The following is a 14,972-nucleotide window of genomic DNA, read 5'->3' on the forward strand; positions in this document are numbered from 1 at the left end:
CAGAAACTCTGGGTCAACTTGCCTAAACTAGAACCCTATTGCTAACGTCAGATAAGTGCAAGATAGTGCCATCAAATATGTGCTTTACATTTCTAAAAATGTCTTTAAACCTCCTCATTTAGCGACTGTGCCCAACCAACCACAACCTTCTGAGCTTAAACGGTCCAGTTTTTCACCATGTCTCAGTTACTTGGAAAGCTCTGCTGCTAAGATCACAATGACAGCTGGCTTCACAAGCTGGCCTTCAGCCCAAAGGGAAACATTCATTCTTCTATTCCCATCAAACAACCACACTCTAGAGACTCAAAAGTATTTCAATTAATTTTACTGGACTTCTTGATGTCTTTTGCAGAGCCGAAGCAGAAACCGCTTCTAAATTAGGATACAGATACAGTACAAGAATTTGCTTCTCCCATTTTAACTCCCTGCCAGATGGGGATTTTAGGAGGTATATGTCATTGTCTTGTGGTGATCTTAGATGGCTTCTTCAGTGATGGATAGGTTTGTTACTGTTCTCTCTCCATGTTCTAGTCCCATGTCTTGAATTTAGATGCATTTCAATCAGGCATTTTGAATAAAAGAAGATCATTTTAATTTGAAAAGCAGTGCACGGTGTGGCTGGCACTGAGGAAGTGGACATCTGCAGGTCAGTGGTGGCGACTGTGACCGGCCTGCTAATGTGAAAGCCAGGGGCAGCGTTTGATCTGGGAATACTTGCCCTCCCTCTGTGAGCTTGAGAGAAAACAGAAGGTTTTATTTTTATTACTGTGGCAGCATCTGTTTCTAAGACTTGTTTCGGCGATATGACTGAATAAAGCACCACGGATATTACTTCATAACAGTGCCTCCTAGATAAAGTCTACTATTAAATGTCCACTGATGTTCTGCACTCGGAAATATCAGGGAGTCCTCACTCTGCTTTTGCAGATACCTCGCTTCTGTTTGTAAATAAGGTCTTAGCCCTTCTTACCCCTTCTTATTTTTGATTGACTGCAAAATTGTTTTAAATATTTTAAATAGCTTGGAATCGAACACCAGACACTTCCACTCCTGCCAAATGTGCAGTATTACACTGCAAATCAAATTCAACCCCTGTTGCTGGCACTGATGCAGCATCTTGTAAAGTGATCTAAGAGCGAGTGCCACGCTTTTCTCCTTCCCCTCGACTTGGAGAAAGGATTCGTTTCAAACCCGCTCATTTGGTCCAAATCTGCTGACTAGCTCTGGTGTTGGCCTGTTGTTTACTCCGCAGCATGCGTGCACTGTAGTTAATGAGTCTTAAGTCGCAGTAAATTGTTGGAATGCAGGAAACAAGCCCGACTGTAGAATGCAAACTTTGCTCGGCTCGGCAGAAGTCAGGTGATGATGGCACATGCCAAAGGGGAAGTTTCTGCATGCTTTAATTAAACTGGTTAAGTGGCTGGCAGCAGCAGTGGCAGGAATTTAAAGCTTTGCGTGACAGCGTTATGACAATATAATGGCTCTGGCTATGTGGTTACAATAAATCTTTGCCTCTTTTCCAAATTATATTCTTCATCTTCAGAACTACGGCGTAGAGACAGACAACCTGAAGAACTTGGTTGTGAGGATGCGGACCGCCACCAACAGCCTCCACACGACGACAACGGATCGCAGGAAGAGCCCGGTGTCCGACAGCAGCGTGTCTCGCAAACCCCCCAATGACTTCCTCACCTCAGTGGTAGAGCTGATCGGAGCGGCCAAAAGCCTGCTGGCCTGGCTTGACAGGTAATAACAGTTTTACTACATGATTGTGCTGCAGAGTGAGTTTCAGAGGTTTCAATGAAACGCACAAACTCAAGTGGTGATTTGAGATCCTCCTTAAAATGGATGTTCAGTGGACTGTTTAAACAAAAAATGTTAATAATTAACTAATATTTAAATACAATATGATGGACTGGCTACCTGTCCAGGATGTATTCCTGCCTCTCGCCCAAGCTCCAGCACTCCCCGCAACCCTGAACAGGACTAAGCGGTGGATAGCTGATGATGTATGTACAGTATGCATGTGTGAAATAAAGCGTTTATTTTTGTTTGGTTTGAATATACTTGTTATTATTACTTGTTATATATGTTATTATATTTCTTGTGTATTTTTTCTCGTCATAATTTTGTGATTATGACATTTGTAATTTTTGTATACTTTATTATGTTTGTTACCTGAGCATTGCTTATTATTTCAACCTTGTTATTTTGATTGTTGTTATTTATTTCAAGCAGTTTCCTAATTATTTTACCAATATAGTATAATATAATATATATAATATTTTCTCATATTCTCAAAATATTGTTTTATTGAATTTGGTTAGATTTTTTGTTCACTCACTTGTTGCTGTGACAAACAATCCTCGTGTTCCATTTTTTTATCCTCTAATATTTTAGTGTCTTTCGAAACCGGGTTTCTCAATTTCACAATATTTCTCTTTAAATGAGTGACACAAAACAGATGAGAATGTAATTCATTTAAGTGACGTCAACTCCATCGCTGAACGGTTTGAAGTTATCAATGTTCTCTTGTCCTTGTGTGGTTTGTTTACCAGATCTTGACATTAGTCAACAATGACTCACTTGTCACGTCCTTTTTTATTTCTTTGTCTCGTGACAGGACGCCTCTGACGGGGATCAGTGACTTCACGGCCACCAAGAACAAGATCATCCAGCTGTGCCTGGAGCTCACCACCACAGTTCAACAGGTCTGCATGATACTTGGCTCGACAGCACATGCTCCCCCCCTGGGAAACAGACATGCATGCAACAGCTTTTTTTTCAAATCTGCCTCGGGACTCAGACGTGGAGAAGAGGAGGGTTCTGGGAAATGTGGTTTGGCAGCTGTGACACGAGCCTGAAGCCAGCAGTCGCAACTCATTATTGTAGATTGTTTGTCTTGGAGCTGAAATTATTATCAGTTGCTAGTTTTAAAAACACACAACTGTTCTCTAACGTCTTTGGAAACCTTCAGCATCGACACTGTACTAGTTCTGTACAGCGAAGGGCCAACATGTGTGCATTGAGACTTTTTCAACCATTTATGTTTCCTGGCATTTTTATATTATTCTCAATTGACCTGTTATTAAGTGACTGATTGTTAGTAGCCATGAATGGAAACAAAAGTCTAAGAAAATGATTTGCTTTGGCTGACTTTGCTGACTTGTGAAATCATCTGGTTTCTGTCTGATTTCAGCATGATACCAGAATTTTTGTCCAAAATAACTTCTGCATTTCGTCACTGTTTTCGAGGTCCACTCGCGTTACTCCTCTGTTTCCACCAGTCACTTAGTGGTTCACCTTAAAGACGCGTTCCAAAATAAAACACTCTTTTCTTGGCTTTAAATACACATGGGAAAGTAGCTGAACAAGCGGCCAGCTGATTTTCCACGGCCTGTGAAACAGCCGTCTTCAGACTGCAGGTGTCATTTTTCGCGACTTATTGCATCAGAAAGTGCTCTTTTCCCAGAGTGCCCATTTCCTCGCCCGTGTCTGGTGTTTCAGCACCTCCACTGATTTACAGTTGGTGTCTCCGTCATGGTCACCCCGCAGAAGTGGGGGTCTGCTGTTCTCACAGTGCCTGCTGGTCATTGAGTCCCGTGCAGCAGATTCATCACTTGGAACCCGTCGTGGTTGTTTTCATTTTTAAATTTAGCGCTGATGCAGCTCAATTCTGAGGGACTGCCTGGAAGATCACTCTTATGATGAGGGTGGACGATGAGGTTGTTTATGAACTCTGGCCAAGAATTAGTTCTTTTCAGATCTCACAATTTATGCGCCGTTGCTGAATGAAGCCTGTGTGTTGCACACAAAGACAGGCAGCCATAAAACTCAGTAGCCATCTCTCCCTGCCAGCCTGAAAGAGACGCGGTCAATCCCATGACTTCTGTCCCTGTTTTCTACTTTGGTTAAACTCTATTTGTACAATAGTAGCCGAGTGTTGTTATTTCACTTGGACACACCACTATCGTTACTTTAGCGCTTTAGTGAGCAAATCTGCTCAAGCCGCAGATCAAAGAGTGGAAATCTGCACACACGGTCATCTGATCCACACCAGCCGTGGGATCTGTTAATCCAGGGAATTGTCCTTCAGCCACTCACAGCTCCGTGCTGTGATCCGCTCACTGAGGCCATGGGGATGAATGAAACGCTCCAGATGGATGTTTCACTTCACCAAATATCTGAAGCAACTTGATCATCTGGTTTCTGTCTGGGCCACTCTGCTGTTGCTCAGAGGCCCCTGGTAGCCCCCAGGCCTCTGTTTGCACAAACCTGTAGAGCAATATCTCCAGCACACAACTACACAGTTGGCCCAGTGAAAGAGGCATTTTAGAAGAATCCCCTGTGGCCTTGTCAGCTCATCCAAACATCCCAGAGAGAAGTATGCAGTTGTGTGTTTACCCAAGAGCAGCCTCAAATTCTCTGCTTTTATAGACTTTGTAAAACATGCAGAGAAACTAGATTCTTCCGAGACAAACATGAAACTGACACAGAATCTGATATTAACACTTGTTAAATGGCCACTGAATCCCAGATGTTTAAGCGAGATTCATAAACTGTGGTAAGAAAATGTCCCACTTTCTCTCTGAGAAAGAAAAGTTTAGAGTGACTGGTCACTCATGGCAGCTTTTAACAAGCTGACAATGTGAGTTTTGTTTGTGCCACCACCTCATTTGTGCAACAGATTCTTGTACGTAGCATCCAAAACTTCTCACTGACTGGCAGGAAGGAGATCTACAACCTTGATATCACTTTCCTTGAATCATCTCAGCTGAACCGAGTCTCCGACAGATGCAGGAGATATTAACCCAATAAGCCTGAAGTAAAAGTCAGTGCACCGACATGCCTCCTATGATCCTGATTTCATCATTGAATTTCCTTCATTGAGAGAATGTCCTCTGTCTCAAAATCTCAGTCAAAAACACATCAAGACAGAGAGGTTTTAGTGGGTTTGGCCTTTTAGTTCAGCTCATGTAGCATTGTGAAACATTTGTCTCTTGACAAGAGCCCACTTGAGGAAAATAATTCTTTGTACAGCCTTGAGATCACATTATTGTGAATGTGAAGGTATACATGACAAGAATCCATGCAGGTGTCGACCCTCCTCTCCATCACTACACATTGGAATCCTGCTGAACTGTGAGCCACATATGTGCCTTTCCTTTAAATGGTGACTTTTGTCTGGTTCTGGTTCCTTTTCAAGTTAGATGGGAAGGTCTGCGTGCATCCATTAGTCCATCAACTTCCTGCTGGGAGTGTTGGCCCCAGACTTGAGTTCCCAGCTCTTCAAACCCTGAATGGCGTCTCAGTCAGCTCAAACTGTGGAATCATCAGCAAATGTTGGAGATGCAATTCTCAGTTAACTTTGGCTAATTCTGTGTCTATATTACATGGGCTATAGCATTACATTTATTTGTTTGCCGCATCATTTTCAGGTTTTTAGTACAAACTTGTTTTAATTAGTTTCTTGTCAACACAATCCAGTTATTGGATTAATCCAAACCAGGTGTTTTTGTGCCTCATCCGTCTCAAGATGAGACAAGTTTCAAGTGTTACTGTTGTAATGCGTCCGGCGTAACTTCAGACAAATGCGTCTTTACCTTTTGATCAAGTTTAAATACTTGAGCCGAGTCGTAGCCAGCAGTTTTGCTGTGCAGGCAAACTAAATCTTGTCAAACTGTGTTTGAGACACACACTCACACACGTGCACACATCTGTCTGGAATGTGCGCTCACTATAGAAATATGAAAAAGCCTGTTCCCCTGACTTGCTGTCTGCAAAACAGATTAAGCTGGAGCTGTATGTGCCACAAGTCCATGCAGGTCCCTCAACACACAGATTTTAAAAGCAGCTTTGTTGTTGTGGTTTTGACAGAAGCGGAGGGTCTCCTTCAGAAGCTCAGCGCTGACCCCCCATGTCCCGGCTGTTTCCTCAGCTGTGTCCACTGCGAGTGGTCATCTCTCTCAGCTGACTGTGCGCCCCGCAAACACATGTTTAGCAACGTCATCTGTTGTCAGTATTTCCGCTGCCCAACCACAGAGGGCATCGTGCAATTATGGAATTTACACCGAGCTGCAATTTGCAGTTTGTCGTCCGGCGTTGTATATTTTACTGATTATCATGTATTTACTGAAACCACATCCTGTTTTCTCATCATCACTTGTGCTGTGTGTTGCAGGACTGCAGTGTTTATGAGATGGAAGAAAAGATCCTGGATGTTGTAAGTGAACTTTTTAGTCGATCTTGGTTCGTGCTTGTCAACAGAGAGGTCCGTTTTCTGGGATCTACAGGACGGCCAGTGGAGGCGGGACATCAATCAATGCTTCCTGTTGCTGACAATCTCCAGACTCGTGGGGTTTCCTCCCACTTCCTCGCTTTCTTTCGCTTCTCATCTTTTTCCATGTGCGCTTCACTTGCAGTGCTTTTCGCTGACTTTGCGTTTGTCTTCCTCTTTTTCTCCAAAGTCTTAGGTGAAGGAAGTCATTTCCATATTGAACATGAATAGCTCTAATCCTGGAAAAGCACTGAACCCCTTTGGGCTGGGTGTAAAAACCCACAAATCTGATGGCAAAACATTGGAGTGGGTCAATTTGTGTTGAGCCCTAACCACTTCTTATTCTTCTTTGCCATCAAATGGTGTCTGTCGTGGGATGTCGTACTGTGGAAATGGTCTTATGATCAGCAGTATTTAACATTTGTGCGATTCTTTTAAACTGCTCTGTGAACCACTAGTTCTTTTTTTTCTGCCTCACATGGTGTGATCAGTGGTAAGCCGCAGAAAAAACTGATGGTCTATGTACTTTTTGATGCTGAGATTGAAGATCCACCAGTTTTAGCGCCATTAACATGATTAGAATCCTCTGCTAGTGATGTTATATTTGTGCTTTAAATTGAGTGTCAGGGAAGAAGAGGTTGCTAAATGATAAAAATCTGTTCATTTCACACACATGATTTCAGGAGGTGGCTAATACCCTGTCAGTTGCTCTTTTGGCTCCGAAAGGCCATAAGATTGCAAAAGAATTTCTTCAGTCGTCTTCTTAAGTGCTTCAAATGGTGTCTTAAGTTGGATGGACTCTTGTCTAAAAGGATGTTTCTAGTTGTCATAGGGTGACTATTATTGTGGGCAAATCATGTACAGTTAGAATGTGATATTAGAATTGCTGGCTGTGAAGAAGAAGAACGTGAGAGTGCGATTGAAGACATCCACCTAGGTTTACAGTACATCCTCTGTTGTGAATTTGATTTTTTTTCTCTAAAGGTTCCATTAATGTGCCTGTCTTTTTTTTCCGTTGACTTTCATTATTATTGTTTAATATGTAAACTGAGCCCATAGTACATCTACAGAGCTAAATGGATGAAAATATTTGGATAATTTCATTAGTTCATGTTCATGGTCCAACTTCAAGGTTTGTCTTGTGCTTCTCATTTTCCTCACCATTTTGTTTTGCTTTAAACTTCACAGTCGAAGATCCTGAACAACATTTGTGACCAGACAGTGAGGACGACCTCCGACCCCCTGATGAGCCAGTCTGCCTGCTTGGAGGAAGTCCAGCTGAGCAACATCAAACCCGGCGAGGGTCTGGTAAGGGCTTGTGAGAGATATTATCCTGTTATTTAACACGAAAATGTGGCTCCGTCTCCTGGCTATGACGCACCAGGAATGTCTGCAATCTAAATGGGATTGTTGTATAATTTCCTCTCTGTGGGATTGAGTGTTTTTATTTTCAAATGAAAACAAAGTCAAGTTCTGATGGTGGTTTTGATTTGTTTCTCCCCAGGGAATGTACATCAAATCCACCTATGATGGCTTGCATGTCATCACAGGGACTACAGAACATGTAAGTGTCAGCATTTTGTTGTTGAGATAAATATTTCAATCACAAAACTTGATGTCTGATATGATACTCTTTCGTAACAAATCATGATGGATTTAAATTACTTTTAATTCTATTTTTCACATTTTTTAGAGATTTCCAGAATTTATCATTTATTTAAAAATATGTTTCTAATTTAGATGTTTAAAAATAGGTCATTTAATAATAACATTACATACACCGCCAGTTAACCACTACTTAGTCCTGTTCAGGGTTGCGGGGAGCCCCTAACCCAGCGCTCATTTGGCAACAGCCAGAAATATATATACCCTGGACAGGTCAATCGAACCTGCAACCTACTTGCTGCAAGGCCAGACTACTAACCACTAGGACACCGTGTGGCAAATAAGAATACTTTGGATCTTAATCTTTTACATTTTGAAGCAACTCAACTGTGTTTGATGTTTTTCTCACGTTTGTTTGTTGTTTTTATAAGTTTGTATTAAAGAAAAAAAATGTCTTAACTTAAAATTAGACTTTTTCCTAGTCCAAAATATCCTTAATTGCTATTCAATGAGACCTCAATTCTTATGTATTCTTATGAACTGTTTTTATGTAAACCTGTATACCTGTACTTTTAAGATTAACATTTTCTATCTTCACCTACCTTAGTGGAAAAATTCTGGAAGATCTCGATTTTAGGCCGTCATTCTGTTTCTCCATTAAACTTGGACTGGATGCTGATTCTAAATCTGACTGATGACAGTAGAAGTGTGTCCAAAATATAGCGTGTCATTTTTTTTTGTTGCAAGAGTGTGATCTAGCACTAGCCACCAGGCTCACAGACTTGTAGTTTCTGCTGTTTTCATTACAGATGATTCAATATATAATTCATTTTTTTCCCTTTTTCTTGCCTGTGTGATATCGTCATTACCCTCAATATTTTCCCAGCTAGTTGGGGTCAGTGGGTCTAAGGTTTGATGGTTGTGTGACAGCTTGTGTTAGACCTTTTGTTTTGTTACTTTGTTTCATGACTAATGCTCTGGCTGTCTCCAGCTCTGAATTATGAATCAGAAATGAATCATCATACTGATAGCTAGTTGTTCCAGTTTGGCATGTTGTGACAGTTTGATGTTTACGATGACAGCCAGGGGTCGTGAGTACATGTTCAGTCTCAGCATAGCACTGAACTCTTCCATGTCATTAAAAGTGTAGTATTGTTATTATTCAAATGTTCACAAGTTTTAAATCGGTCTGCCTCTACTCTCACCTTTAAAAACCCTGAAGGTTGTTGCTGAAGTTCACTTTATTCTCTGGGTTCTCATCAATGTTTTTTTAAAAGAAAAACAATGGGGGTAAATCAAGTGCTGTTGTTTCCTGTGTATGTCCTTCAGTCTCCTGCTGACCTCTCCAGAAAGATCCATGCTGGGGATGAAGTGATCCAAGTCAATCAACAGACCGTGGTGAGTTCTCCAACTACAACTCTTATTTCAAAACAATACTGCATCATGCTAAGGATTTGCCTCATGTTATTTTATGTTACTGATTGCAGACTCAAGGTGTGTAGCATGTGTAGCTAGTCGTGGATTTGAAACCCAGTGAGAGCCTGTGTGGGCTCTTTAAAACCTCTCATTCTGTTTTGATTCAACACCCAGAATTCACTTGTTTGTGTTCACCAAACTAGGTGGGCTGGCAGCTGAAGAACCTGGTCGCCAAGCTGAGGGAAGACCCCAAAGGTGTGGTTCTCCTCCTGAAGAAGAGACCCACAGGCACGACAGGTTTCACCCCCGCTCCTCTCAAGAACATGCGCTGGAAGCCCCCGGTACCTCAGGTACGTGCAGTTCTCCTTGATGACACACGTCAAGTCAATGTCATCAAGTTTTACAGACAAGTTGGGACAGGTGCATGTGCCCAACCTGGTTCACTGTTCCGACCTTTTAAAGAGCTAATTGTGATGAGATTACCGTAATGTCATGAGTGCGTCGGGACTGACACTTTACACCGACAACAGACTGAAAGACAATACTGCTCTTGTGCAGCGCCGAAGTTTGACCTCTGGCGTTGTCTGATCTGTTTCATGTCGGGCAAGGTGAGATAAGATCTTTATCAGACAAGTGTTTTTCTCAACAACAAAGAGATTCTACACAGAAGTGACCCATGTGAAGCGGCGTGTTCCAGCTAGTTGATCCCGGAGCACGTAACATGCAAGATCAGAAGTTATGCATGTAAACTGAGAGACATACTTGGTTAACATGAAACATTTGAACTGTTTAACCAGTCAGGTGTCTGATGACTCTCTCAGCTGGTGCCGCTTGTTTCAGCCGACACCTGTTGCATTAAGCTATACATTTGACTGGCTTCATGAGAGTCATAAATTGTGCATTTAAGTCCCACATCAGCTCAGAAAGTGTTTGGAAACATAGTTGTGGTGATTTTCAAGTACATGTTCCGTCGTCTATTTAAAACTCTGCTGGCAATTTTTCCAAACCGTCTCACCACAGCTGCTGAACTCCTCCCAAAAAACTCATATTCCAGCTGTTTCCGGGACGGTGGAGAGGATGCTGACCTGTTGTGTTTTTTTTTTTGTTTGTGTTTTTATCAGAACAACTCCGCTCTGATCCGAGCTCAGTCCCCGTGTGGTTCTGCTAACGGCTCAGCAAAGAAGGAGAAACCAGCCATACTGGACTTCTACATTCCTCCTCCACCCTCTGTGCCGTACACGCCACGGTGAGACGTCTAAGTCAACCTCTTCCAATTTCTTTACATGTTGAAATTGCAATTGTATTATATTTTAATGATGATCTCGCTTGTATTACCCGTCAGTGAGGAGAGGACCGACCCATTATCTAGCTACAGCAAACGACCAAAAGGCTCTGAGTCTCCAAACTCTTACCTGGACCAGGAGAGCCGGCGCCGCTGCACCACCCAAGAGTTTGACAAACCAAATATGGGGTGTCATATCGAGACCAATGTGGTCCAGCCGAGGATGAGAGAGCACCGGGCATCTAGGGGTCAGTACCTTTATATTCTCTCCTTTTGAGGCCCCTCTACTCCTACTTGGTTAGATTAGGTTAGGTTAGACTAGACTGCCTTTACTCTTCCCACAGTGGGGAAATTTGGCTTGTTTCGGCAGCATTGAAACATTAAAGGCAAATATTGAACATTAAAGACAGACAAAGGAACAAAATAATCATCATTATAGATACAAAGGAAACACTGTTGAAATAACAAAATAACAAAAAAAATTAAATACAGTTTAAAAATAAAGAAATACATGAAAATAAAAAAAATAAAGTAAAACAAATAGTCCATCAAAACTATTATTACTGGTAAATGAAGAGAATTATGACTATGCTTCGCTATACATTCAGGTAACTATAGGTTTATAAACTTTAGAATGATTTTTATCTAAATTATGTCTTGAATTTACAATCACTAACATGCATACATACTAATTTGTTTGACGTACTTTGCATTTTGAATATGTAATTAGTATACATCATGAATATTAATAATTGCTCTTTTTTTTTTTTTAAGTGGAAATGACAATTTCTTGTTCTATTCGTTTGTTTTATTTTTTTTTTAAATAGTCTGTTCAAATGTACACTGTCCGTACTTTTTGGTTCGCATTGCTTTTATTCTCCAAATATAAATTGTAATTAGAATTCGCTTTCTCATAGTTTTTGACGGAGAATCATTGATCAGAAAAAAACAAAATTGTAACAATTGAAAAAATTGTAAGTATGGCTCCATTTCAAACCCGTGAATAAATAAATAAAAATACTTAATGTTATTTTTTATTCTGACCATTAAAACACTTCTATGTTTCTTAATCTGGATTAAGATTTATATTTTAAATGTTTGTGTCTCTTAATTCAAACTATTAATATATTATTAAATGCTATTTATTATATAGTTTTTCTAAACTACAATTCTCTGTTTCAGGTAAGCCACGCCCACTGTCGATGCCGGTTGACACCAGTTTTGGAATCACAGACCCTTATGCCAAACCCTGGATGCAGAGCAGAAAAGGTGCAGATCCGTTGACTTGTCTTCAGCCTAACTTGCCCGAGTGTTTCCTCATTCATTTCAACCTCTTTGTTGTAGGTGACGATCTCCTGTACAGATACCTGAGCAATGAGCGCATCCCCACAATCGCCGAAGAAGCTCCCGCAGCGTCGACCCCCTACAGGCCCACAGGAGAGCGACACCTCATCAGAGTGGACCACATTCGGGGCAGCCGCTACTACTCCAACTCTGAGCTGCACAACAGTGCCACCATCCCTTATCAGGACGATATTAAAAAGGCCCCGGTAGCCTCCAAGCGCGCTTCGGCTGAACGTTCCCTACTGGTCAGTTGGATCACGCGGCTTAAGCTATTGACTCACTGATGATGCGCTTCCTGTTCCGGGCTTGTCTTGTGTCCTTCCTCAGTGCCTTCTCTCCTCAACATCAAGCGGGTGGTTTTCGGGCAGCTTCTGGCTTTCTCACACTCCTGTCTCCTCCTGGTGTCACTACTGCTACTACTCCTCCACCAAACCTGCTCTGTAGTTTTACTGACGACATTACCTCATCCACCCTCTAACTTCATGTGAGAGTCCCGCCTCCACACTGTGTTCAGAAGTGTGACCTCCTTGTATTTAATATCCCAGTTTCTCCTTAATGTTGGTTTGTGTTTGCATATATATATTTAGATATATATAGAGAGAGATGGTGTAAATGTAAGTTTTTCGACTCTGCCACGGTTGCCTGTTGCCATCTATGCATTTCAGAAGCTTTACTGCCACTTGCCGAGCTGGTGGGGGCGAATGTTGGTGCTGGAAATCTAACTTATGCACCGTTTTGCTGCCGTGCTTTAAGCAGCCAGTTAAGTTTACGTCTCACTTCGGTGGCCTCTCCCTGCTGGTTGACAATCATGACGGGTCTGTTTTTAGCAGCAGTGGGAAGCATGTTCTTGTGACAGTTCCTCTGAGAGGTCTGCACCATATTAGAGGAGTATTTTAATTTCATTTAAGTTAATGTTTAGCGCAGTAGGTAGCACATGCTATGTCACTTGGGATTACTTTCCCTGCAGATGTTAAGAACGTGGGTAAGGACTGGTCAAGGGTACCAAAGAATGACTTGTAGACTTCATTGGACCTCATTTCGAAATCCAGGCCTTGGGTGTTTTGGTGACCTTCGTGACCTCTTCTGGTGAAGAGTTCAAAAGTGTGACTGGAGATAGCAATGCCTGGACAATAGGTTTTCTCCTTGTGTCAAACAGTCCTGTCAGTTCATTGGTTGAACTTGTCGCGAGCAAGGACAGGGAGGTAACAGTCGAATTTGCTGTCTCCTTATGACTCAAGTAGTCATAAAGTGTGTGACACAGAAGATACATTTTCGGTTGTACCTGATCTGGCTTGATCCATTTTCGTGTCCGGGCTTAACAAATAGGGGCAATGCCATGAAGGTCAAAGGAAAACCAAATCTGTCCGTGTCCTGGTTGTCTGTTGTAAGGAAATCCCATAGGAAATTTACTGTGAAGTGCCATGCATGGGACCTCTGCAGTGGTCAGCATGGTTCTGGTACTAGCCATCGGAGGTTGGAGATGACCCTCAGTTTCTTCCCGTTGATGGTCTATAATAAGGAGTTGAATTAGCAGTACCATATCAAGCTCTGAAGCTTCTCAGCCATGGTGCAGGTACCAGTCCTATGGATAGACTGCCACTAGAGGTGGGATATGTCTGGCACTCGCATGGATCGGACAAGTGCTTCCTTGCCCATGAAAAAAAGCTTCTTGTTTGCTTCTGGCCAGAGGTTTGTGAGGCCCATTAGAAGCCCTGATGTTGGTCGTCTTTTTCCCTCTGTTTTTATTTTCCTCGTTGTTTTTGAAGAAGCAATTGAGACAATCGTTTTGGAACTGATGTTCAGCTCTATCAAAGAAATATATATATATATAATGCATCAAGAATAAGTTTCCAAAGATATCGTGCAGTCCAAGGAGGAACTCACTTCAGTGTTATTCAAAGAGAAGCTGCAGAGAAGATTTGTCATCTGCTTTTTGTACCTTTTTGAATAGTGTTATTAAAATTGCAGTTGAATTCACAGACCATTTGTGTTGTCTTCATTTTGAGTCTGAAGTTTTCTGTGGTTAAACATGGCATGTGGGATGAACAGGAACACCTTCAGCTTATATTAACCTCAACCCTCACCCACCTCATGTTCTAACCTTCCTTCTGCTCTGTGCTGAAACTTTATATTTGCGTTCTGCTGATGGTTATTCTGAACTTCTCACTCCAGCTGGAGATCCAGATGGTCTGAGCAGGTTTTCCAGCAGATCCTATTTCTGCGCATCTGTTGTCCTTTAAACATTTAAAGGTGAGGGTAGGATTACAAGCTTTTATTGATCATGGCAAACCTATTGTGATCAGCGTCAGATCAACGCCCTCCTTTCCCGACCTGTCTCCTGCATGACTGATGCAACAAGCCTGTTTTATCTTCTGACTGTTCTGTCCATACTTGTCGAGCTACTCGCCTGCGGTCCTTCTTAATTGGCGCTTTCTGGAAGCCTGAGGTTTCTCCTAAAATATCGCCTGCTCTCCATTTAACTCTGTCACGTTTGTTTACCACTAACATACGTATGCCTGCACACCTTCAAATGCTTCAACAAGATTCTGTTTCAGACATCAACTATTACATAGAGACATAAGGAAAACAAGTCCATGAAAACACGGTTGGGCTTTTCTATTTGAATGTGCTTCACAAAAAAGCTAACTTGTTTAAGAGATTGACAAAATATACTTTTTTACTAAGGCAGACCTTTTGAATCTAATGGTAGAAATCCCTATATAATACAATATAATATAGGAATCACGCCCTGTTTGTTTATATGCATGAGAGACAGAGGGGAGGTTTGAAGCCTTGGTGGTCTTCCTCTTCTTCCATCTCACACTCTGTCTTTAGTACAGCCACAAGTACATTGTTCAGTTATTGGATTGTTTGAGTAGCTCCTGGATTAGATGGGCTACTAAGATATACTAGTGAGTGTGTGCTTAGAATACTGTTACAGTGGGAGGAGGGAAGTTAGGCGCTATACCCTGATATGCCACATGGGGAGCCTCTATCACAGTAATAGAAATGTAGAAATTATAAAAAAAAAAATTGCTTTACATTTGG

General features: G+C 41.7%; 1 protein-coding gene across 1 annotated transcript in view; it reads left to right on the forward strand.

Annotated features, from left to right (window-relative positions):
* The window catches only part of LOC128747228 (connector enhancer of kinase suppressor of ras 3-like), a 47,397-nt gene that overhangs the window by 20,577 nt on the left and 11,848 nt on the right, over positions 1–14,972 (forward strand). Inside the window, exons 3-13 of the mRNA XM_053844952.1 lie at positions 1,544–1,746; positions 2,624–2,711; positions 6,182–6,223; positions 7,466–7,585; positions 7,782–7,841; positions 9,212–9,280; positions 9,502–9,648; positions 10,420–10,544; positions 10,641–10,828; positions 11,763–11,849; positions 11,925–12,169. Coding sequence (XP_053700927.1) covers positions 1,544–1,746; positions 2,624–2,711; positions 6,182–6,223; positions 7,466–7,585; positions 7,782–7,841; positions 9,212–9,280; positions 9,502–9,648; positions 10,420–10,544; positions 10,641–10,828; positions 11,763–11,849; positions 11,925–12,169 — 1,374 coding nt within the window. The remainder of the gene's footprint in view (positions 1–1,543; positions 1,747–2,623; positions 2,712–6,181; positions 6,224–7,465; positions 7,586–7,781; positions 7,842–9,211; positions 9,281–9,501; positions 9,649–10,419; positions 10,545–10,640; positions 10,829–11,762; positions 11,850–11,924; positions 12,170–14,972) is intronic.

This window comes from Synchiropus splendidus, chromosome 16, assembly GCF_027744825.2.
Source record: "Synchiropus splendidus isolate RoL2022-P1 chromosome 16, RoL_Sspl_1.0, whole genome shotgun sequence".
In the NCBI taxonomy this organism is placed as follows: Eukaryota; Metazoa; Chordata; class Actinopteri; order Syngnathiformes; family Callionymidae; genus Synchiropus; species Synchiropus splendidus.